Genomic DNA, 23,559 nt, shown 5'->3' with positions numbered 1-23,559 from the left:
TCCCTACACACTCCCCACTCCGGGCCCGCCAAGGCTAATTTCCAGCCTGATGAAAGTGGCGAGGGTCAGCTTCAAACTGGAGGCTCTTTTTCTTCTGTCTGGTGCTCTGACCGAGAGAGAGGAAAGAGCCAAATTGACTTTATTCAGCTGAGGGCTTTCATGTTGGAGTGAAGACCCAGCGAAGCGAAGGCCTACTTCTGTGTGAGTCAAGCGAGAAGGAGCTGAACCCGTGCAGTCGTTTTCCACTGGCGCAGCTCTACAGGAAAGTTGGACCTCTTTTGCACTGATATTAAAAGGTATACGCAGGTAAACCCGCTTAGAGAAGGCAATCCACTCCTTTCCCATTGCCAGTGGAGGAATTTGGCTTTTAGTAGTTTTTGGTGAGTCATGTTAGACGATCCAACGCAGCGGAAACCTCGCTGTCTTGCCAGTATTGCAACTTGTTGTTCCCAAGTTCTAAAAAAACATGGATCCGATCTGGGCCTATCTTGCAGATTTGACGTTGAATTGAATGTATGTTATATCTGATCCCATTGCAGACAAAAGCCCGATGTGGGTGGGTTTCTTTGAGCAGAGGAAAAGGTTTTTTTTACACAGACACAGATTGCACTTGTACTTTTTAAGAAGACCTCTCTGTGTGTGTGTGTCTCTTCTCTGCTGTTGCCCTCTCGCTGCACGTTCGGTGCTTCGTTAACATCTCTTGACTCGTGCACGGGGCTAAGCGTGCTCTCCCGCCCCCCCGCCGGCGTGCAGATGCTCGGTTGATAAATTGCTTTCACGAGTCACTGATGCATCCTAAGCTTTTCTCCTTTGTGATCAAGGCCACAGCAGAATGCCTGCACTCCCCCTGAACAGCCAGGCGCTCGCCTTCACCGACATTGACGGATAGAGCTCGTTCTTAAGGGGACGCTCTCAACGACCCCCCCCGGCCCCCCCCCCCCCCCATACAGCCTCCCACACGTGCGCTCACGCTGACGCACGCTCACTTCCTGCGCTGTGCATTCAAGCAAACTAAATGTTTCCACCCACACCTGCAGCCGCGCCCTGTGCATGTTTGTGCGCTGTATAGCGGCTCGTTAGTGTGCACAGCAGGAGCATGTGTGTGTGATAAATGGCTCGGTGAATTATGAATGAGGGAAGATGACGGGGGGGGGGGGCCAGTCCACCATGAAGCCGGACTCGACCTGCACGGGTCAACCCTGTGTGTGTATGCAACCAAAAGTGGGTTTTCCTCCATTAAAAACCTTTGTGCACATTTGGGCCTGTTCATAAATAGATGAACATGAGTTCTTCTATTATAAGCAGTGCAGGTGGGGGAATTCATTTTATATGCGCACTATGAAAGGCCAGTATTGACTCGCTCCGCTCTGAGGGAGAGGAAGTGTCTTTGTCAAAATCCTCCTCTCACACGCTTCCTCTTCCGCTCTCCTTTTCAGTCAAATTCTTTATCTCCCTGCTGACCTCCACTTTTTATGCCTCCTCCCAGCTCCCATTATGCTTTTGAGTGGTTCGTCTGGCCGTCTCAGGAACGCCTTGAGGGAATTTCTTCAATTTAACTCGAGGATTGGGACCTCACAAAATATTTTTCATTGGCCATGAGTCAACACACTTAATATCTTTTATTAAATTCCTTCAAAGCTTTATTTTATGAGTCTGGACGGACATTGAGGTAAACTGTGAGTTGACTGGTTGGCTGAGGCTTTAAAGCATGACTATCTCTGCCAAGGAGGTTTGTGTTTGTCCATGCTTGATTTTTATTAGTTTGGTTATTAGCATCAATGCACAACCACGTTCAACAGATTACAACGAGACAGAGATGGGATCTGGGGGCGGATTCACAAATATTTTCCCCCATTTTTCAACATTTTGAGAAAGATAATAATTAATATTGAATGAGATACATACAAATACAAACATAAGATATTGAACAGTGTGTGAAATTGGTGGTGCTATGATTCAAGATTCAAGATTTTTTATTGTGAAATGAACAGAGATAACATGAAGTAGTCACTGTCAATGAAATGCTTGGGTCACACACTCTCTTTAAGCAATGCTCAGTAATTTCAACCCCAAAAAATAAAATAGAAATAGAAATAGAAATAGTATAAAATAGAATAAAATAGAATAACAATGAAATAGAATATCAAAAATTTAAAATAGAAAATATGCAAATATTCCAGGGTGCTGGTTTGGTGGAGTTATTGCAGTTTAGAGGAGTTTAAACCTATGAGTGCATACCTTTGCCAAGACTCGCTGTATAAATCAAAAAGATAATCATTTTAAGTAAATCCTATAAAAATGACTGTAATTGTTATGCTTTCTCAATTGTTCAACCTGTCTGTCGCTAATTGGTTACAACTGAAGACCATAAGTGTTTAAAGAGAGCACAAAGATATATGGTTTTACTTTTAATTCCATGTAGTAGTCGGGCACCGGAATACATGACAGTGAGTATTCAGTGTCCGACTCAAAAGGAGCCACAGTAAGGAGGGAGCGTGTCACCGAGTGCATTGGTGTGGCTCACTAATGTATTATTAATAGGCAACTATTACACAACTGTGGCCGTCTGTAGCGCAGAGGAATGAAGGAATAAATGAATAAAAGAATCAGGCCTTTGCTTCATGGGCAGAATAAATTCAGCTCAAATGCTGGTTTTAGCCTTTTCCAGTGAGTCTACAGCTGGTATCTGGTTCCTGTCTCAGATAGAAAGTCAAGCTCTGATCTCTTTTAGGGCTTCAGTGTGACAGCCCACCACACCCCCCCCCCGTGTCCCCCTGTCACATGCGTCTCCATCCTTATGCTTTATAGCCCCAGGAGTCCCCCAATGCTGTCACTCCTAAAGGCTATTTCTGACTTCCATGTATGTGTCAGTGTGTGTGTGTGTGTGTGTGTGTGTGTGTGTGTGTGTGTGTGTGTGTGTGTGTGTGTGTGTGTGTGTGTGTGTGTGTGTGTGCTTGCTAAGTACCTGATATATTCCCAGCGGAGGTCATTCCACATCCTTTTATCACTTTCAATCTTTCCCTCTCGGTTTCTCGCCTCCTCTCTGCCTCCCTGTGTGTTTTTCTCTCCTCCATCTCGCTGCTGTCTCGTTCTGTAACTGTCGAGTCCGAGCGCCGCCTCCTCTGCTGTGTTTTATAAACATCACTTTCCTCGACACACATTTCAGCAACGCTTTTTCAATTTGTCTTCCGGCCCTTGTTTCTGTGCTTGACCATGAGATTTGACTTGATTTGTCATTTCCACTATTCTAACAGGGTGCACAAAATCGTTGGCATACAGTGTGTACAGCTTTCTGTCTCAGGCAGAATAAGATTCAGGCTTTTTCTGTGGCTGGATCCCAGCTTGTAGTTAGCAGCCTCATTTGCCCCTGCTGTATCATTGGCCTGTTTTTAGATCAGGAATCCTCGGGGAGTCGGGCAGCGCTCGGCAAAAGATCCAGCCCGAGATGCGATTAGTCAAAATGTTGTGTAAGCAAAGTCTGGGGTATTAGAGCAGAAGACTAGATGAGAGGGAGGTGAAGTTGAAGGAGGGAGGGAGATGTGTGTGTCTGTGTTGGCTTCTTTCATTGATCACTCACCAAGAGCCTCAAACTCGGTCACTGTTTAATCGATAAAGGATCATTGCTCATATTTGAGGGTCAATAGTGTCTCAGGTGGAGATAATTTAGCATGAGATGAAATTGAATTATCGTTAGAAGACTGTCATAGTTTTTTCATTCATTATCCATTATTGGCTGCTTTGCATTGTTATTTTGTATTTTTGTTAGATGAAGCCGAAAGAGACGTTTTGGTGATTATGCAGAAGAGAGATTTTTCCTCTTCCTGAATCCGCATCGAACTTTAATGAGTTCTTCCCTGACCCACAGCGCATTGTTCCACCAAGTTTCAGTGAAATTGATTCAGTTGTTTTTGTGTAATCTTGCTCACAAACAAACAAACACCCAGGGGGGAAAGCAGCCTCCTTGGCGAGGGAAACTAAAATATTTGTTTGTGTTATGTTTAGCATAAAGCTCATTAAAATCTAGCGGTTGATCATTAATTTTGGAGACGTTGGCATCTTGAAGTTTGGTGCGTTCTGCCTCAGGAATTAAGCCTTAACGCCACTCTTTACTTAAATATTTCTTACACACGGAATGAGGATAATTCCCCTTCTGTCAAGAAAAAAGCTTGTATAAAGTAATTTACATCAGGAACATCTTTGAAACATATTGAGTTGCAGTAAAGTGAGAAATCCCAGTGACAAATGTCTCTTCTTGCTTTTGTAATAAAGCTTTTAAGAGTTTGACAGACTTGTGTGTTGCTGTCGTTTCGACAGATGTGCTGAACGGCTTAAAGAGCAATATGTCACTGTTGAAAAGGTGGTGGGGACATTAGTATTCAGAGGAGTGTATGTGGAGGAAGACGGGTTTGACTGAGGAGAAGAGCAGGGGTTTATAAAAAGATGAGATGGACATTGAGTCTGAGCTTTAGGGATGATGCCAGCAGGGGCAATACTTCGCAGAAAAAATCCCTATAAGCCCATGTACGATGAGACGGATCGAATATCGACTTGGACACGAAAGAACAGGGAGGATAGTTGGATTTGAAATGGTGATTGTCAGCGAGATTGTCAAAAAAGGGAGAGAATAGAGGCCACTAAGCATAGGATGACAGGGGTTTTCAAGATTTTTGGAGGGATGTCAACTGTATCAATTGTTCTGTTCGCAGACCGTGGCAGCCTGTGTCTGTCAAGGATGGAGGGATTGGAGGGATTGGAGGCGCGGAATACAAAACGAGCTCAGAGAGCGGGAGGCAGGAACAGCCAGGCGAGAGTTAAAGACTTTGGAGGGATGTCAAGTGTTTCTAATGTCGTATTTGCCTGAGCCGTGCGTTGTCGGGCCGGCTTGAAGCCAGGAAAACCCACCGGCCAAATACGGATTGGCTTGTTTTCGTGCCACCCCTGTTTACAACAGTGAGGGACAGAAAAAAGCGAGGGGGGAGGGTTGAGGATACCAACAGATTTGGTTGATTGCAACATGAGGCCCGAGACCTCGGTGTGGCTCGTTGAACTGGGACAGCGTGTGTTTGTGTGAAAGCAGAGAAGTACTCTGACGTAACTCACATTTCAGGGTCGTGTTTTTGTCCCAAACCTGGAGCGCTCATGTCCTGAGAACGCCCCAGGTGCCGTGTGTTTCTTGTTTATGAACTCGAGCTTACGTAACTTGTACAAAGAGGTGACTGTGCGTTATCTGGGGATTCTGAAAAGTTTGAGTGGAGCTGAAAGCTGCACAGGTTTCACCTTAGTATGGCTTAAGCTGGATCCAGCCTGTTATATTATCCTGTTTGTTAAATGCACGTGTTTGGCGCCACTAGGGTTGCAAAATTCCGGGAATATTCAAAGTTGGAAACTTTCCACGGGAATTAACGGGAATATACGGGAATTAATGGGAATAAACTGGAAATGTTGTGGGTAATTTATACTAACTGTATTTACCTTGTCATATACAGACATAAATATAAACATTTTGTTTTGTCATAGGCTGATTTGAGCCCTGAGGAAACTTTGGGTACTTGACTATATGCTTCTGCATCGTTGTGTCATTCTTAACATAGGTCTTTGCACAGTATTTGCAGATGTACACAGCCTTTCCTTCTACATTGGATGGGGTGAAATGTCTCCACACATGAGATAGTGCACGTGGCATTGTTCTGTAGAATAAGATGAGAAAAAAGTTTGTAAAAAAACACTAATGCAATGCCAGAGATATAAATAGTTAGCCAAACAATTGGAATCGTCTGTAAACATATTTTACAATTGATGGATAAATGAATGGAAATAGGCTAGATGAACAGATGAACAATCCTCAATCAGCATGCTAATATATTTTCCCCAGTAATATCATGGAAACTTACCTGACTAGTCCTGCTCTCTACAGCAGGCCTCAATATCCCTGCTGTAAAGTGAAGCATGCTGGGAATTATCTGTGCATGTGATGGAAGAATGCACAGTGGAGGGTTGAAGCTCAACGTGTAGCGTGTGCTGCATTCCTTACATCTTTAAAATAGAGTTTTGAATGATGTTTTTATTGCCGAGCGTTTAATTTGCGTTTTTTTTTTTTTCCAAATTTCCCAAAATTCCCGAGCTAAACTTCCCATGGAAAGTTTCCGGAAATTTACCGGAAACTGTCCACCCCTTTGCAACCCTAGGCGCCACCTAAAAAAGCTTTATACTGGACTTCTAACAGCTCAGTTTTAATGTCTTACCCACTTTAACAGCATAATATGGTTCAACAAGATGTTTGCACCTTCAATTGATGTGCAGGGAGGCGTGTTCTACTGCAGCGCTTCTCATCCCATTTGATTTAGGAACAAATTAATTAAACTGTAAAAGTGACCTGCAGGAATTGAGCCAGGGCAAGACCAGACCAGCTGCTGGACTCAGTGAAACTGTTTATTCACAGCTCAGTGAAGCGGGTCTCTGTCTGTAGAACCACGAACCGGAGAATCAGTTGTCCTTGCCACTGTTGTGAACCCACAATAGACTGTGTATGAAGAGGTACACACCCGCTGTTGACAATCAAATTCAACACTGAAAATTCTTCAACCCTTAGCTAGACACTTGCCAAGTGTGAAAACGATAGATCAGCAGTTTTTGAAATATGCAAGCCACAGACAGACAGAGATTTAAGGGATGAAAAAGCCAAGATGGAAGTAAGTATTGAAAACAAACTTATCTCTGTGTTGCATTACATTGTTCATGCATCCCTGAAATTCATTTTTTTGTCCCAGTGAAAGTGAAAGAAATACAAAAACAGGGTCCTTCATCACATAATAAAGCCATTGATGAAGTGTGTTGTTGGATACCAGCCCAGCGCACGTGTACACACAATCTATATATAGGACAAAACCTCATTTTGCTAATTGAGGTCATTTATTCATGTAGTTAATAATGCAGTGTAAAACATCCTGGGGCGGCACGGTGGTGCAGTGGTTGGTACTGTAGTTTGCAGGTTCTACTGCACGTCTGTGAAGGGGTTTCTCTGCCCACAGGGGTCAGGTGAATAACAGTATTTTGTCCCGCCTCTTTCCCACGGTCAGCTGGGATAAGCTCCAGCCCACCGTGACCCCCAGTAGAAGGGGTATAGATAACGGAGGGATGGATTAATGTCAAAAACATTGGACAACAAGTTTGTTACTCCACCTTTCATCCTCTGACAATTTGACTCGGGTGAATAATCCTGCTCGACCTCTAACATGCCCGGTGATGCTTCAGAACGTTGTCAAACCTGGGCTCAGCAGAAGTGTTCATCTGTGAAGAGGAAGGTCAGAGCTCATCCCTCCTCTTCACACACACACACACACACACACACACACACACACACACACACACACACACACACACACACACACACACACACACACACACACAAACACACACAAACTCTCTGCTTCTCCTTTCCTGCCAAAAATGACAGTCCTTCTGTGATTCTCTCTGAAATGAGTATTTCATGTTCTATGACTGAATGGGATCTCTCACAGACTTAAAGCTTTCACTTCTTTTCAAGGCATTTTTCTCTCAACTCCAATGTTCCTAAAAATCTTTTCCTCTTATCTCTCCCTACCCTCGTCTGCAAACCGTGCTGCAGTGATAAAGTCCTCCTTAAACAACTTGTCGTACTGGGAAGGTTCCCTCCCCCCCTCCCCCAACGACAGGGACAGGATGTACAGTTTATCCCGGGATGGGGGGGTGCAGTGGAAGGAGTGCCAACTGGCATGGGGAGAGCTGCCCGGCGTAGCGGTGCTAGTTCCTCCGCAGCACCTGCTCCACTGCCCTCCTGCTCCGATACTTGGCCCTGGAAGGCAAACCTGTCATTATGTGTGGAGCAGGTGCATGATTTCTGTGTGTTTGTTTGTATGTGTTTGTGTACTGGCCCATGGGGTAGAGCGGGTTGTCCGCTAACTGGGAGGTTGGTGGTTTGATTCCTGGCTTCTCAAGTTATTCCCCTGAAATTAGGAGAGGCGGTGGACTAGTGGCAGAAACTTGGACTATGGGCAGAAAAGGTCTCTGGTTCGTCTCTGGTTCGACTCCACGGAGAAACAACAAAAAGACGAACCTGGATTGATCTGTCCAAAAATGATTCTCCCTACCCTGTCTATTGCCCCTGAGCAAGGCACCTTACTCCCCCAACATCTGCTCCCCAGGCGCCGTACATGGCTGCCCACTGCTCTGTGTGTCCTGCACCAGATGGGTTAAAAGCAGAGGTTAATTTTCCCTCCTTGCATGAGTGTGCTTGTGCATGTCTGTGCATGTGTTTGGGACAAATAAATGTATCTTAATTACCCGGAGGGGCTGTACGTAGGAACGCAAATGTCTGAATCAGTTGCTGCAGACAGCTCCCTGGATTATTTAGTTGTGGTGCTTAAGGTTATGGTCTGCTGCTGCAATCATTATGTCAATGAGAGTCCTTGTAAAGATAGTACGGCAGATTTTGCCGCTCAGTCCCACTTGGGTTGTAAATGAAGGTGAAAGGAAAGGTGTTGCTCTGTGATAAACATCCACAAAGTTACAAAGCCTTGACTAATGTACCTTTTTTAACAATGTACTGTATCTTCTTCTTTGAATAACGATTTGGGGGTCTTCCCTTGGGGTCTATCTCTTACTTTTGATCAATGCAGTCATGACGTGTGAGTTTCATTCCCCGTTTCTGAGCGTGTTTGTTTGGCACTGCCGGCCTCGGAGCTGATCCACTCTCAGCAAGAGCGGTTTCAAGGACGGCCATGATAACAGGAGAGCACGGGCGTGCTGTGAGGAGGCAGGGGAGGTGACGCTTCTATTTGTTTGCAAAGAGCTTTCCTCATGTCATTCTCCTCTGTCCTAAACAAAGTGGCTTGGAGAGGGAGATGATGCGACTGGGCTCTCATGGGGAAAGGTTATCTACTGTGCCCTGTCAGCTGATAGGACAGGACACTTCACGTCCCTTAACACCCAGATGCTGCCACCACTAATGATGCTCTTCAAAAACCCCAGGGTCATCAGAGATGGAGGGAGGCTAACACACGCTTGTTCCTGCACGACAGCTCATCAACCAGCACAGACAGACAGACGGAGAGACAGACAGAAAATCACTCTCACACTAACACACGCAGCTGGAAAGAAACGAGAGACATCAATTGGAACACACAGCACGAAGCTTCCTGACCTTTTTTCCCCGCCGTGAGGCCTTTCGGAGCACAGCTGTATACTGATGATGTTGGACCTTATTGAGGTGGACAGTGCAGCCAGCTGCCGGTCAGGCCAGTTTGTCGGAGCTGCAATTTACCGCCCGACATTATTGTTATTTCAGCTGCCACGAGGTTTGATCGTAAAGACGAGAGATTGCCCCAGAATGTCCAGGAACCGGCACAAGAACATCTGCAGACACTTGAACCCACATAACCCCCTCACATAAAACACACACAGATGACACACTGTGCTTCTTTTTTCGGGCCCAGTGCAGTCGAGTTATCCTGCTCCTCTCTGGCTCCGTCACGTGATGGGATTCCTCGAAAACCAGCTGTCCGACAACAGGATGTGTTGTCTAAGGCTACATCCAGACTGCTAGACTTTCATTTGAAAAAACATCGACTCGGATTACGGATTCGCCTGGCGTCCACACCACTCCGGAGTTTTAGAGCTGCTAAAAACAGGGAAGTTTGAAAAGGCTGCCGGCCCCATTTTAGTTTGAAAACTCTACAACAGGTAGAAACAAAAACGGAAACGATGATGTGATTGGGTCCTTTTGGTCATGACACAACTCCTATCTAGGGTTGCAAAGGGTCGGAAACTTTCCATGGGAAGTTTAGCTCGGGAATTTGGGGAATTTTGAAAAAGAAAAAAAACTACGCAAACTAAACGCTGAGCAATAAAAACATCATTCAAAACTCTATTTTAAAGATGTATGGAATGCAGCATTCTTCCATCACATGCACAGATAACTCCCAGCATCCTTCACTCTACAGCAGGGCTATTGAGGCCTGCTGTAGTGTGCAGGACTAGTCAGGTAAGTTTCAATGATACTACTGGGGAAAATATATTAGCATGCTGATTGAGGATTGTTCATCTGTTCATCTAGACTATTTCCATTCATTTATCCATCAATTGTAAAATATGTTTACAGACGATTCCAATTGTTTGGCTAACTATTTATATCTCTGGCATTGCATTAGTGTGTTTTTACAAACTTTTTTCTCATCTTATTCTACAGAACAATGCCACGTGCACTATCTCATGTGTGGAGGCATTTCACCCCATCCAATGTAGAAGGAAAGGCTGTGTACATTTGCAAATACTTTGCAAAGACCTATGTTAAGAATGACACAACGATGCAGAAGCATATAGTCAAGTGCCCAAAGTTTCCTCAGGGCTCAAATCAGCCTATGACACAACAAAATGTTTATATTTATGTCTGTATATGACAAGGTAAACACAGTTAGTATAAATTACCCACAACATTTCCAGTTTATTCCCGTTAATTTGCGTTAATTCCCGTATATTCCCGTATATTCCCGTTAATTCCCGTTAATTCCCATGGAAAGTTTCCAACTTTGAATATTCCCGGAATTTTGCAACCCTACTCCTATCACATGACAACCTCCTGGAAGAAAACACCCGCCAATAGCCTCGGATACCAGTGTAGAGCACAACATGGATAATTAAATAATTAAGTGTTTCTTGCTATCTGTTGTTGTGCAGCTAAATTCTGCATTTTACAATGATACAGCTGCTTACATGAAGGGGATGAGCTATTATTTGAGCAATCTGCGATAATTCATGTGTCCAGCGGGACCTGAGCGGGACCCGATTACTTCCTGTTTATACCGGCAGTTATACAATCTATCTAACCTAATCTTCTTGCTCTACTTTTGTATATGAAAAGACTCGACTTCATGACCCTGCAGTGGCACAGCCTCCCGTCACCTCCCCTAGCTTGTTGTTGTTTGCTATAATAATGAGTTTTGACCTCGACTCGACGTTTGTTTTCATGTCTGACATCTTGTTTTTAATTGTGTGTTACAGTTATGCTTTTTAAATGTGTGTTTTTATTCTTTAATCCATTATCAAATACACTGCACTCTCTCTCTACCTTTCATCCTTTCTCTCTAGTCATTTGTTGCTGCGGTTATTATCTAGCTTGAAACGCTTAATTATCTTTAATAAGCTGTTACAGTTTGGGGAATAGAGGCTGAACGGTCCAGTGATTTCTGTTTATTGGCCTGGTCCCTGTGCTCTACAGTCTTAATAATACTCAGCACTCTGCTTTTACAGCAAATACAGGGATTTGCATTTATCATTTTCGGGTCGTAAATATATAAATTATACAATGTGACTCACATACTTTGGTAGTTGGCTTAAATGGACGTGAATGTTTCCCTGACTCAAATGTTCTCAGTCTGGCTTGTGAAACGGATAAGAAAACAGACCTTTGCAAATCTCCACCCACAGTCATGGTGAAAACGAGGCATCATTTGAAACCTTTCTGCTGCTTGAAATACATTATTTAAATATATCTCTACCTGTGGCGCTTTTGCAAGTTGGGAAAACATGGTGTGTCATGGAGGTTGTCAATTTCACATTAGAGAATTTAAGGGAAAGATAGAGGAAGGGGGAGAAGAAAACAATGATTCAGCCGTGAGCAGGAGCAGAAATCAGTGTGTGTCATGGTGGGAGGCAGGGAAGGATTTGATTAGCAAACTAATGAAATCAAGTCAACGCAGTGTGTGTGTGTGTGTGTGTGTGTGTGCATGTGCATTGTGCATGTTTGTGTCTCTGGATCCATCTTTGATAGTCAGTTTCAGTGACACTCTCAAAATCCCTTTTCCTGAAAGGCAGTCAGGAGCTACACTGCAGTCTCCTGCTGCCTCCTCCGCTGTGCTTCTGCATCACTGCTGCAGGGAATCAGTTCGTTGTTCCTGTGTTTTACCGCCGTCGTTTCCCATGGTCCACCTGGCTATCGATCCAGCTAAGGCTGCACCACCGCTTGCTGTGTGTTGATGTGTTTAACTGGGTGCGTGGGTGGTTGGCGCAACTGTTCTTTTTGCAAGCGCTGTGTTTACATCTGTCTCTTTGCATGCATCTCACCATCTGACTTCTTTTCATCTTCTCCTCCAGCTGATTTTCTCAGTATTTGTCCAATAAGATTTATTTGTGAAAATGTATGATTGCAAAAGAGAGCGTGTGCCCTTGTTTTATATAGATAGATAGATAGATAGATAGATAGATAGATAGATAGATAGATAGATAGATAGATAGATAGATAGATAGATAGATAGATAGATAGATAGATAGATAGATAGATAGATAGATAGATAGATAGATAGATAGATAGATAGATAGATAGATAGATTACTTTATTCATCCCCGAAGGGAAATTAAGCCGTCATAGCAGCCGGTATATTTGAATACAATAAAATACAATACAATAGAATAAAATAAAAAATATTGAGGTTGAAAGAATAAAAAAAGAAACACAAGATAAATAGGTAGATAAGGAACAGTGGCAAGATGATGGTAATAGTACTGATGATATGATGGTAATGTTATTGTTAGACAGTATATAAAAATAGTACAGTATATATAGTATATAATATAACATAATATATATTTATATATGATAGTAATTATACCAATATAATAGCAGTATATAGTAATAATGGCAGCAGCAACAGTATATATAATAATAATAGTAAATATAATAATAATAATAACATGTACACATGTATAAATATGTGTATATAGACTTCTATATACAAAGAATATACAGAGACAGAGCATGATTTAATATGATATGATATATAGTAGAGGTATAAATAAGTGCATGTTTTTGTGTGTGTGTCAGAGAGTGCACCCCCCCAGGAGTGGCTCAGCAGAGGGGAGGCAGTGGCAGGCCTGTCTGAAATACTTAGGGTGGACAATGCTCAGAGCCCCGAGGCTATGGCTTCACCGACAGTTGAATTGTGTGGCTAAGCACACAGTCACAGGTGCTTACCTGTGCCGCTGACAAACACACACATGCACACAGATACCTGCAGCCGGGGCTTGTCACGATGCATCGCTGCACACAAGGAAAGGTGGGGATTCACTTCCACGCTTAAACTGAGCCGACAAGCCTGGTTTTATAATGTTGAACACTCGAGGTGTATCAGCACCTTCTCTCTATCGGCCAATCTCTCCTTTTCTGTGTCTGGAAGGAAGTAAGCCGCATGTGTGCAGTCGTGAAGAAAATTGCTCAGTGGGAACATCCTGTGACCCTGTCCTCCTCTCGGCTGTTGTGTAAAAAGAAATCTTGCAGTGTTTTCAGAGATAAATGCACAGTCATGCACACTCAGCGAAGCATGGAAAATACGATCAGTTAAGCCATCAGACTTTTTAAAAATAGTCACCACGGATTGGTAAATTCAAAAACGTTCTTTTTTTGGTCTAGTGTTGGAAAAAACCGGGATGCACACACACTTGTAAGCAACAGAATGATAACATGTTGATAAGCGAGGGAGGAAGCAGGTGTTCAAATATTTGGCCTTGGCTTGTTTTGTCTGGAAGCTGCAACTGTCTCATGGTCACTGGATTGCTTGTTTGAACCCAGCACATAGCTGCACATCAACCTGTATGACACATGAAATAGTCATCTTAATACATGAAGAGGGTGTGTGTGTGTGTGTGTGTGTGTGTGTGTGTGTGTGTGTGTGTGTGTGTGTGTGTGTGTGTGTGTGTGTGTGTGTGTGTGTGTGTGTGTGTGTGTGTGTGTGTGTGTGTGTGTGTGTGTGTGTGTGTGTGTGTGTGTGTGGAAGTACAAACTTTCAAAAAATAAATTTATTTTCATGTCTTGGTGGACGCCTCTTTTTAAGCCTCCCCCATATTTCTCTGGCTCATGTGTGTGATTTTTAAATAAGAGAAAATGCACCACATATCATGTTTATGTGCTGTATATGTATATGGAATCAAGGATGAGTTATGTATGACCTTGGGTTTTTCAAGTGGGAGAGATTGATATTCAACGCTTTTCTGTCTTTCTCTCTTGATTCTGGTTTTATGCCTGTGGCTGCTTACATAATTCACTGAGGGATTTCATCCTGCTGGGTCCTCTGCCTCTGCTGGATCCTAAAACAACTCCACAACCATCAAACCCTCATCCACACAGGGATGACTAACCTGTTCCTTCCCTCTCTCTCTCTCTCCATCTCTCCCTGGCTCTCTCTCTCTCCAGGCCTGAAGACCTATCTGGTCTCTGCCAGGAAGATTGAGGCGAACTCTCACTGTAACTGCTCCCAGTTGGGGTTGGCTGGACCAGAGATTGCAGATCCATGGTGTCCCATGCCCAGAGTGCACACTCCTGATGGAGTCCCTTCGCCCTGCACCGTGGACCCTGACAGAGCCAAGGTGAGTGCACGCCATCTCTGAGAAAATCATTTGAAACCTCAGCCTTGTGGGTTGAGGAGTACATTTCTTGAATCATTTTTCATTGCACATCTATATTTCCTAAGGACGAACGCTGGACGGCATGTTCTGCTGCAGCGTTATTGATGTTCATCATTTTGCACTTTGTGTATGTGGGTGTATCAGGAGCTGTAGTATTTTATTTTTGAGCTTCTTTTTGTGTCATGTCGAGGAAATGAAAACTAATCATTCATGATATTACCATGCATCTGAATTTGTATGTCTATTCCACGCACTTGCATGATTTAACCATGCATAATTATCTTTGTTGATTTGCCTCTTCATTTTGCTCATACATGTGTCATTTTTTAATACCTCAGTCCTCATGAATCCTTACAGAAGTGCCCATTTACAGGATTATGTAAATACCAATTCCACTGAATGTTGTCAGTATTTTCATCTCATATCTCGGGAACTGTTTATCTTATCGCCTTCATGTTAGGCATGTGTGTAGTAAAGGGGCCAAGCAAGTGAAGTGTTGAATTTAGTGCAATCCGGAATCGTGGTATTTATTTGCAGCAGGTCAAATTTACGTTTCAGAAAGAGAAGCTGCGACCAGCATTACCACAGGCCCAGGAAACAGCCCATTCCAACAGGCATTGCTCTAGAAATTTAAATCTGAGGATCTACCGGAATAGCTTTACATGCTGTAATGTTCACAATTTGCATTATTTGTCTCTTACTGTACCTTGCTGCTCTCTGTGGGAGAGAAGAACTTTGACCGTTTACATGCATAAAAATAGAGATCTTGTCAATTAAGCAGCGAAAAGTGCTGTTCTCCCCAGCAGGCCGTCTCCATCATAACTGACCCTGAGTGCTCATCAGCTCAGAACACCTCCATCCATTACATCCTCCTTAGCTCTGCCTTCAAGGGAAATTTCCACATTGGCTTTCAAATTGTACCACTAGGTCACGAACTCAAAACTGTGCAACAAATTATTCGCTTTTAATTATCCTCAAAACCAGGAGCCTCTGCACCTGATAATCACCCCAATTAATCCTCCTTTCTCCGTGTACGTGTGCCCCCCCCATCCACCCATTGATCCCTGCAAAGATCTTTCATGTCTCCGCCAGGGCAGGTGGATGGGGGTGGGGGGGGGGGGGGTGGGGGTGATAGCTGGTTCAGGAAGGAGTAGGAAGAGGGTGGGAGGCAGGAGGATCAGTGGGGATCCTGGGCACGGTAATGAGCTAACTCAAGCAGGGAGACTGGATGCCTTCCTGCCAACGACTGATGACTTCTGCCTCTCCAGCTTTTCATCTGATGCCCCGGCTCTCACACGAATGCAGATATGCTCCGCCCACTGCACGATCGCATCCAGACATCCTCAAAAGAAAGATCTCGATGACATTTGACTGCGTGAAAAGGACTTGTATAGTCCAGGCAAAGTAGCGTTTTACGACCGACTAATTGTAAAAGAATTTTTTTCAGCATAGATCATTTCTATGAGGTGTCCAGAACAACATACTAAAAGTCCTAAGAAATCCTAGTTGAGGAAATATGTTTAATTCTCATCAATGTGTGCATATAAGGCCCGGCAACAATACACCCCAAAAAGACTATTTTTTTCCTTTACTCCAATCAAAATAAAACTTTACACAATGAAAGTAACCATGAAACGTAACATTTTTTGTATTACAAGTTTCTTTTGAAATGAATTTGACAAGCACATGAGCTCCACACTTATTGAATATGTCCTAATTTGCATAGGCAAACACCATTCATATGTATTACAAATACATACATAAATTAATTTTCAAAGAAACTTGTAATACAAAAAATGTTACGTTTCATGAGTACTTTCATTGTGTAAAGTTTCATTTTGATAGGAGTAAATGAAAAAAATAACGTTTTTGGGGTGTATTGTTGCCGGGCCTTATTGGCACACTTTGATGAGAATTAAACATATTTCCTCAACTACGATTTCTTAGGACTTTTAGTATGTTGTTCTGGACACCTCATAGAAATAATCTATGCTGAAAAAAATTCTTTTACAATTACTTCTATTTTTGGCTCCAAAATTGATTACTTTGCCTGGACTAATAGGGCAGGTGTGGCAATGAGTGTCTGCAAGTTAAATATAGCATATAGGTACACAGTGGGTGCCATCTCTGCGTATTATGTAGTGTGTGTGTGTGTGTGTGTGTGTACATCACAGCATGCTCCACGTTCCAGTCACACACACACACACACACAAACACACACACACACTTTCCATTCTGTTCGAAGAGGACGAGTGGGATGAAGATCGAGACCTTGATCTTTTGTCGAACACCTCTACACCGCTTGTTTACTCTCTATCTTACTCTCCATTTTTCTCACTGACGCTCTTGTTAGCCTTCTTCTCGTTGAAAAAAAAAATTGTGTCTTTTTTTTGTTAAAATGTTGAGTTTTGTGTTTTCGCTGCAGCGTCGCGGCACAGCTGATGTGATTTGTCACCCCCCCCCCCAAGACTCTTGATCTTGATCACTGGCATCTTCTCATGTTTCTCCTCTGATCGTACGCTCTCCTTGATCTGTATCTCTCTGTTTATTAATTCTCTTTATTCTTCTCCTTCCCATATGCTGTGTCTCCCCCCTCCCCTCCCCACCCACCCACCCACCCTCCAGTCTCCCTGTCTGTCCTGCAGTGTGGTCCCGATACCAGGGGAGGAGCAGGATTTGGAGGAAGGGCCGGTGATCAATGGCGGCCACGACGACAACAAGACCAACAGCAAGGTAAGCCTGATGTAGTTACCTGAACCATACAGATGAGACTTTACGCTATTTATGTACAAATTTAAATTTTCTTTTTAGTTTGAAAAGAGTCTGTTGCTATTTGTCTGGTATATTTAATTTCATTATTTTCCCCTAAAATATTAACAGCTACGTGCATTTCAATTGGTTTGTTCTGTATAACACGATATCTCCGCCTTGAGGGAATTTCTTCAATGTGATACAAATATTCAGTTGGACTCGAGTGTGAACTACTTGAAGTTTAAAGATCAACCTCACGGTGGCCTCACAAATCATATGTCAAGTCTGCCTGTAGGGAATCTATTCAAAATTTGACCGGTTGTCACTTGTCACATTAATTTATTAGAGTTCAGGGGTGAAAGGTCACAGGGCGGCATATCTAGTTTGCAAATTGAGAACTTCTCTCTCTCTCCCCTCTTTTCCCCTCAGGAAGCTCCACAGCTGAAGTGTTCCCCGGTGGTCTCTGCAGGACGCAACCCCAAGGCTCTGAACGGCCTCCTCAGCCCGCGCCTGGAGGCCCTGAACAACAGCCAAACATCGCTGTGTGAGATGCTGCAGGAGAAGGAGAAGAAGACGTGGAGTGGGGGGGCCTTGGGCATGGACCACTCGGCACTCATCCCTCTGCGATCCAAGAACTTCAGGGAGAGGAGCGACGCCCACTTTGTGGACGTCATCAAAGAGGACAGGTGAGAGTCACATGAGAATAAATGTAATAACCAAATCACTCAGAATATTTAATCTCAGTGGTTAATGTGATCTGATTAACTACATAATTTCTATTGACTTTCCTTATTTCCTGTGACAGCCTCATGAAGGACTATTTCTACAGACCGCCGATAAACAAGCTGAGCCTCACCTTCCTGGAGAGCAGCCTGGAGTCTGCTTACCGGATCAGCTACCAGGAGGAGGTGTGTGTGTGTGTGTATCTGTGTGGATATATACTTTTGTCTGTTTATTTGACCTCTATATGTGAGCTTAAAGGGATAGTTCACCGAAATGATAATTCACTCATTATCTACTCATCACTACGCTTATGGAGGGGTGGATGAAGTGTATGAATCCACAAAGCCCTTTTGTAGTTTCAGGGGTAAACAGCATTGCAGCTTATACAAAAAACCTTAAAATGCCTCCATACAGCTCCTGTAGTGTCATCCAAGTGTCCATAAGGCCTGACATTTAAATTTGACTCGAAACAATGTCATTCACACCATGTTCTTAGCCTTAATGTCCTCTGATATCTTCCTCTGGAGCCACGTTCACAATGCACATAAGCTCTCGCCCAAGGGTGCACTGTAGCATAGCTAGTTCCAATACCGGACATTTAGGCTAAACACTTGGTGTAAATGACATCGCTGGAGTTGAATTTGAATGCCGGCGTTTATGGACACTTGGTTTTTATAAGTTTGAAGAATTGTTCACCAGTTACTTCAATTGTATTGGATTTGGGATCTGCAACGCTGTTTCCCTCTGAAACTCCAAAAGTGTTTTGTGAACTCAAACACTTCTCCCACCCCTCCATCGGCATAGTGGTGAGTAGATAATGAGGGAATTCTAATTTTTCAAACCAGCCCTATTCCGATCCCACCTTTGAACTTATATGCCTGTATTTGTTTGAGTACATCTTTCTGCCTGTTTGTGGTTCACTGGGTGTCTGGCTCTTGTCTGGGAAAGCTGTTAGGACTGCCTTATCATGACCAGAGCGGTCAAGACTGCGGCAAAGAGAAATCACTGCAGGACTTTCATTCCAGTTTAATGTTAGGTTGTGGTGCCCTCTGCTGGTCGAGTGCATGTATCAGTCTCATGGCTTCAACTGTTGCTACGCGGTTGAGTCTCTTGTCCCAGTCACTGATGTAGGAGTAGGTATAGATTTGACTTTAGTTAAATTGCTATAAAGTTTCAGAGTTGTTTTCCAGCAACACATTTTTGCAGCTGCAGTATTTTCTATCTATTCAAATTTGCGGCTTACTCGTATGTCCATCAATATCCATCTTCCTCTCTTTTTTATCCCTCCATCTCTCTCTCCCCCAGGTCGAGACTCAAGCAGCCGTGCAGACTTTTGCCAGCCCGACCTTCAGCTCTTTCCTGGACATGCTGCTGTGCTGCTCGGTGTTTCTGGCTCTCTCGCTGGCTTGTTTCCTCCGGACGCTTGTCACCCAGCAGAAGCTGTCCACGCCAGCAGTCTCTCTGACTGCTGCTGCCACCCTGCTGGAGACTCTGGCTCTGCTGTTTTCTATACGGTGAGACTGAATACAGAGGCGTTAAAGTATTGACCCATGGGCCAGATCCAGCCCGTAAGAATGATGAAATGTTGTTGTATGTTACTGGGAATTTTTCTTTTTCCAGTTCTAAGCTTTGAGTATTTTCTTTAGCACTAATTATTGAATTTAAAGGCAAACGCGCAATATAGCTCAATTTGACTTTTAGTAAACTGAACAAATACTCTGTACACAGTCTTGTGTCACACCTGATAATAAAATGTATATGACTTTATATAAAATAATGAATGCTTAGGAACTGTCTGTTGGAAAGCCTCTTTAAAACATAGGATGTATGATCATTTATAAGTATATTATTAGATTTGATATTTTATTATCAGCGTATTTCTTCTGCCAGATGAGAACAGATTTAGAGCCCTGTAACACAGGATAGATGATCTTCTATGGTTGTTATCTGTAGGTAAACTAACTGGATTATGTTAACTGCTTGAAATGAGAAAGATGGATGTGAGGAGAAACAGTTGAGGAAAAAGTTTTGCACAAATACTTCTTTGTTTAGCAGGGGGGAACCTCAGGCTGGCAATAGTAATATCACGATAACATCTGGAGCAAAAAGGTCAGGACACATTTAAAAACAAAAAAGTGTATTATGCTGAGTTGGTGCCCTGATCCACTTTCATCTCTATGATTAATAAGTCTAGTGTTCTCACCCTTTCTTTGAGTCCCATACTTGGAAGCTTTGTGAACACAAACTAAGCTGTAGAGGAGGAATCACCTTATTTTCGAGGTAGCATCAGCCTGGGGTCAACCAGGACACTCGTGGATCAAACTAACTTTTTGTGTCCATTTCTAATCCATCAATTACCTGTACTTATCTGTTTTTCCTCCCCAGTATGGCTTTCTACCTGGACAGTACGCTGCACTGCACTCAGGTGCTGATGAGTGCGATCTCAGGCTGGATAGCTCGTCACTTTATAGGAGCTGTCCTGGTGTCGGCGCCGGCTGTGGCCGTCTTCTCCCACATCACCTGCGACATGCATCACTCCATCCAGGTGGAGCCTCTGTCTTTTCTGTTTGGCTGCTTCTGACCAGTAAAGCATCTTACCTGCAGGGCTACCAGTAAAATGTCCCTCACCGAGTTATCATATTATATGTCTTTTAATTGGACCGTATGTTATGTTGTATGTTAGCATAGACAGTATAATTTAGTATTTGATCATCCCACACTCTGCTGGGGTTTTTTGACTCATGAATTTCGCTCTCTGCTTTCCCCAGTTCACCATGTTCGTCTGCTGTTCTGTCATCATAGCCATCATTCAGTACTGTAACTTCTGCCAGCTCAGCTACTGGATGCGATCAACTCTAGCAACACTGGTGGGACTGGGTCTGCTTGTGTTGCTCTTCAGCTCTCCCTGCAGGTACAGCATGCCTGTTCATTGTAAAGACATGAATGAAAAATGTAACAACACGATTTATTGTCCAAAGAATTATGAATAATAATTAAATAATGTGTTGAATAATTGTGACAAAGGGATGATACTGGCTCCCTCATTGAAATCTAAAGCCAAGAGCACAATATACGCCAGATTGTGTGGGATGTCTGGATGCACCTCTTGCATTGATTAGTGTCTTTTGTGCTTCATCTCTTCCAGTGTTGCCAAGAGTCTGTTTCACTGGTAAGTGAACAATTATTGTTACTGTTTTCACTGTAATAAAGCAAAGGACATTTTTGCATTATGCTTTGATAAAATACATTGTGTCTTTGATAATAATCACACTGTATTTCTATAGCACAAATTGCTTTTAAGAATAAAAGCAATACTGCATAAAAACAATGATAACAGGGACTAAGGAAAAGCTCATGAATCTATTGAATTCTAAATAAGGAAACACCAAAGGCAAGTATACAAAGTAAGATAAAGTACTTAACTTTAAATAATAAAATACTGGGAGAGATTATATAGGAATGTTGGCATTTATGGTTGGTGTCCGAAGCTCCAAGCCTCGGGTGCTCCCAGTTTCCTTTTGAGATAAATTCTTGCCGCATTGGTTTTGGTAAGGTGCAGGTAACTTATGCTGAAATGGTCTGATCTTGTGATGGTTTAAATGCAGCCATAAATCCTGCATCTCTGTTCTACCCCATGATGTGTGTCTGTCTCTCTCTCCACTAGGTCTGATAGACAGAACAACACCAGTAACAGCTCAACTGTCATGTCTGACAGCCCAGTCGGCCCTGACCCACAGCTCAGACCACAGGACCTGCTGGGCCCGGAGGCCTGCGTGGCCTTTTTTCTTCTTCTTCTCCTGGTCTGGTTCCTCAACCGTGAATTTGAGGTCAGTCACAGGCTGCATTACCATGGCAACGTGGAAGCTGATCAGCACCGCATCAAGATCCAGAACATGAGGGACCAGGCCGACTGGCTGCTTCGCAACATCATCCCCATCCATGTGGCCGAGCAGCTAAAGGTCACCCAGAGCTACTCCAAGAACCACGACAATGTGGGCGTTATATTTGCCAGCATTGTTAACTTCAGTGAGTTTTATGAGGAGAGCTACGAGGGAGGCAAGGAGTGCTACCGTGTCCTCAACGAACTTATTGGTGACTTTGACGAGCTGTTACGGAAGCCTGCCTTCAGTAACATCGAGAAGATCAAGACCATCGGGGCCACGTACATGGCGGCGGCCGGTCTCAATGCGCAGCAGTGTGCGGATGCGCCGCATCCTCACGCCCACCTCCGTGCTCTTTTTGAATTTGCCCTGGAGATGATGCACGTAGTGGACGACTTCAACAAGAACATGCTGGGATTTGGCTTCAAGCTCCGCATTGGATTCAACCATGGCCCTCTTACAGCGGGGGTGATTGGCACCACTAAGCTTCTCTACGACATCTGGGGCGACACGGTCAACATCGCCAGTCGCATGGATACAACAGGTGTGGAGTGCCGCGTCCAGGTCAGCGAGGAGAGCTACTGTGTGCTCAGTGCCATGGATTATGAGTTTGATTATCGAGGCACAGTAAATGTCAAAGGCAAAGGTCAGATGAAGACCTTCCTTTACCCGAAGAGCAGTGACAGTGGCCCTGTGCCCCAGTACCAACTCTCAGTTTCACCAGAGATCCGGGTACAAGTAGACGGTAGCATCGGGCGCTCGCCCACCGATGAAATTGCCAGCATGGTCCCCACAACCGCATGCAGTACCAACACTATTGTACCCAGTGGCAGCAGCGGGTCCTCTACTACCACAGGGCTTATTCATGAGAAAGAGGCGGGCAGCCGCGAGCGACGCCCCTCTGCTGAGATCTCTCACGCCAGAAGATCTCCGTCTCACAGTGGCCTGACCGTTACAAATCTAGACGGACCTCCTTCTCCATCTGCAAACAACGCACAGCTCAACGTCTCATCCTCTGTCCAGCAGAATAAACCACAAACTTCGACCAAGTCTCCGAAAGCCGTCAAGCAGCACCAATACGAGGACGAGTGTAAGGCCGGAGAGTTGACCAGACTTTAAGAACATGCTGCAGTAAATCATCTACCCTTTAAGCTCTTGTTCCTGCCAGTTGGCATTTGTAGGCTTTCTGTATGTTTGGGACTGTTAAAACATCCACAGGCTTCTTCTCCGGTTCGGCCCGATGCCGTTTAGTGTAATATCTGCTTGGCTGATGTCATCACTGGGGGGTGCTGTGTAGACCACAAAGAGAGTGTCGGGCAGGAACGGAGAGAGAATGGGAGGATGTGACGGCCGACTCCCGAATCTTCTCCTGCCTGCTACATCTGCCATCGTCTCCCAATAACATACTTGATTATCTTTACACCTTTAATCTTGATTATTTCTTTCGTATTTCTTTTTAAGTGCCTCTAGAATAGAAGAATGTGTAGACTAAGCATTTTTTTGAGTAAGAGAAGAATAGCATAAAGGGAAAACTGTACATTAGAAAACTTTTCTGGAATTAAAATGCTCAGCTTTTGTTACGATTTTACTTTGACAACTGTGTTTTTTGCTATGATATTTTGCCTTTTATCAACAAAGAGCTCAGAAAGCTGGACTTGCATATGGAAAATGCTACAGTGCAAACATCACTCCAGGAGATGTATTGGTCAAATCTGCACTAAAATGCAGCGGAGCCACAAAACTCACCATGCGATGCACAACGGAGACTAATCAA

At 43.8% G+C, this 23,559-nt stretch overlaps 1 protein-coding gene across 1 annotated transcript in view; it reads left to right on the top strand.

The window, feature by feature from the left end:
* The window catches only part of LOC133023263 (adenylate cyclase type 9-like), a 32,353-nt gene extending 9,432 nt beyond the window's left edge, over nucleotides 1-22,921 (top strand). The window contains exons 2-10 of the mRNA XM_061090249.1: nucleotides 14,219-14,391; nucleotides 17,056-17,163; nucleotides 17,611-17,867; nucleotides 17,987-18,089; nucleotides 19,210-19,418; nucleotides 20,290-20,449; nucleotides 20,673-20,815; nucleotides 21,050-21,073; nucleotides 21,569-22,921. Of these exons, the coding sequence (XP_060946232.1) occupies nucleotides 14,219-14,391; nucleotides 17,056-17,163; nucleotides 17,611-17,867; nucleotides 17,987-18,089; nucleotides 19,210-19,418; nucleotides 20,290-20,449; nucleotides 20,673-20,815; nucleotides 21,050-21,073; nucleotides 21,569-22,904 (2,513 nt within the window). The 3' untranslated portion in view covers nucleotides 22,905-22,921. The remainder of the gene's footprint in view (nucleotides 1-14,218; nucleotides 14,392-17,055; nucleotides 17,164-17,610; nucleotides 17,868-17,986; nucleotides 18,090-19,209; nucleotides 19,419-20,289; nucleotides 20,450-20,672; nucleotides 20,816-21,049; nucleotides 21,074-21,568) is intronic.
* Nucleotides 22,922-23,559: the final 638 nt, after the last annotated feature.

The sequence above is a fragment of the Limanda limanda genome, chromosome 17 (genome assembly GCF_963576545.1).
Source record: "Limanda limanda chromosome 17, fLimLim1.1, whole genome shotgun sequence".
Taxonomy (NCBI): domain Eukaryota; kingdom Metazoa; phylum Chordata; class Actinopteri; order Pleuronectiformes; family Pleuronectidae; genus Limanda; species Limanda limanda.
The sequence above is the reverse complement of the archived record's forward strand: the minus strand, read 5'-3'. Positions and strand labels throughout refer to the sequence as shown.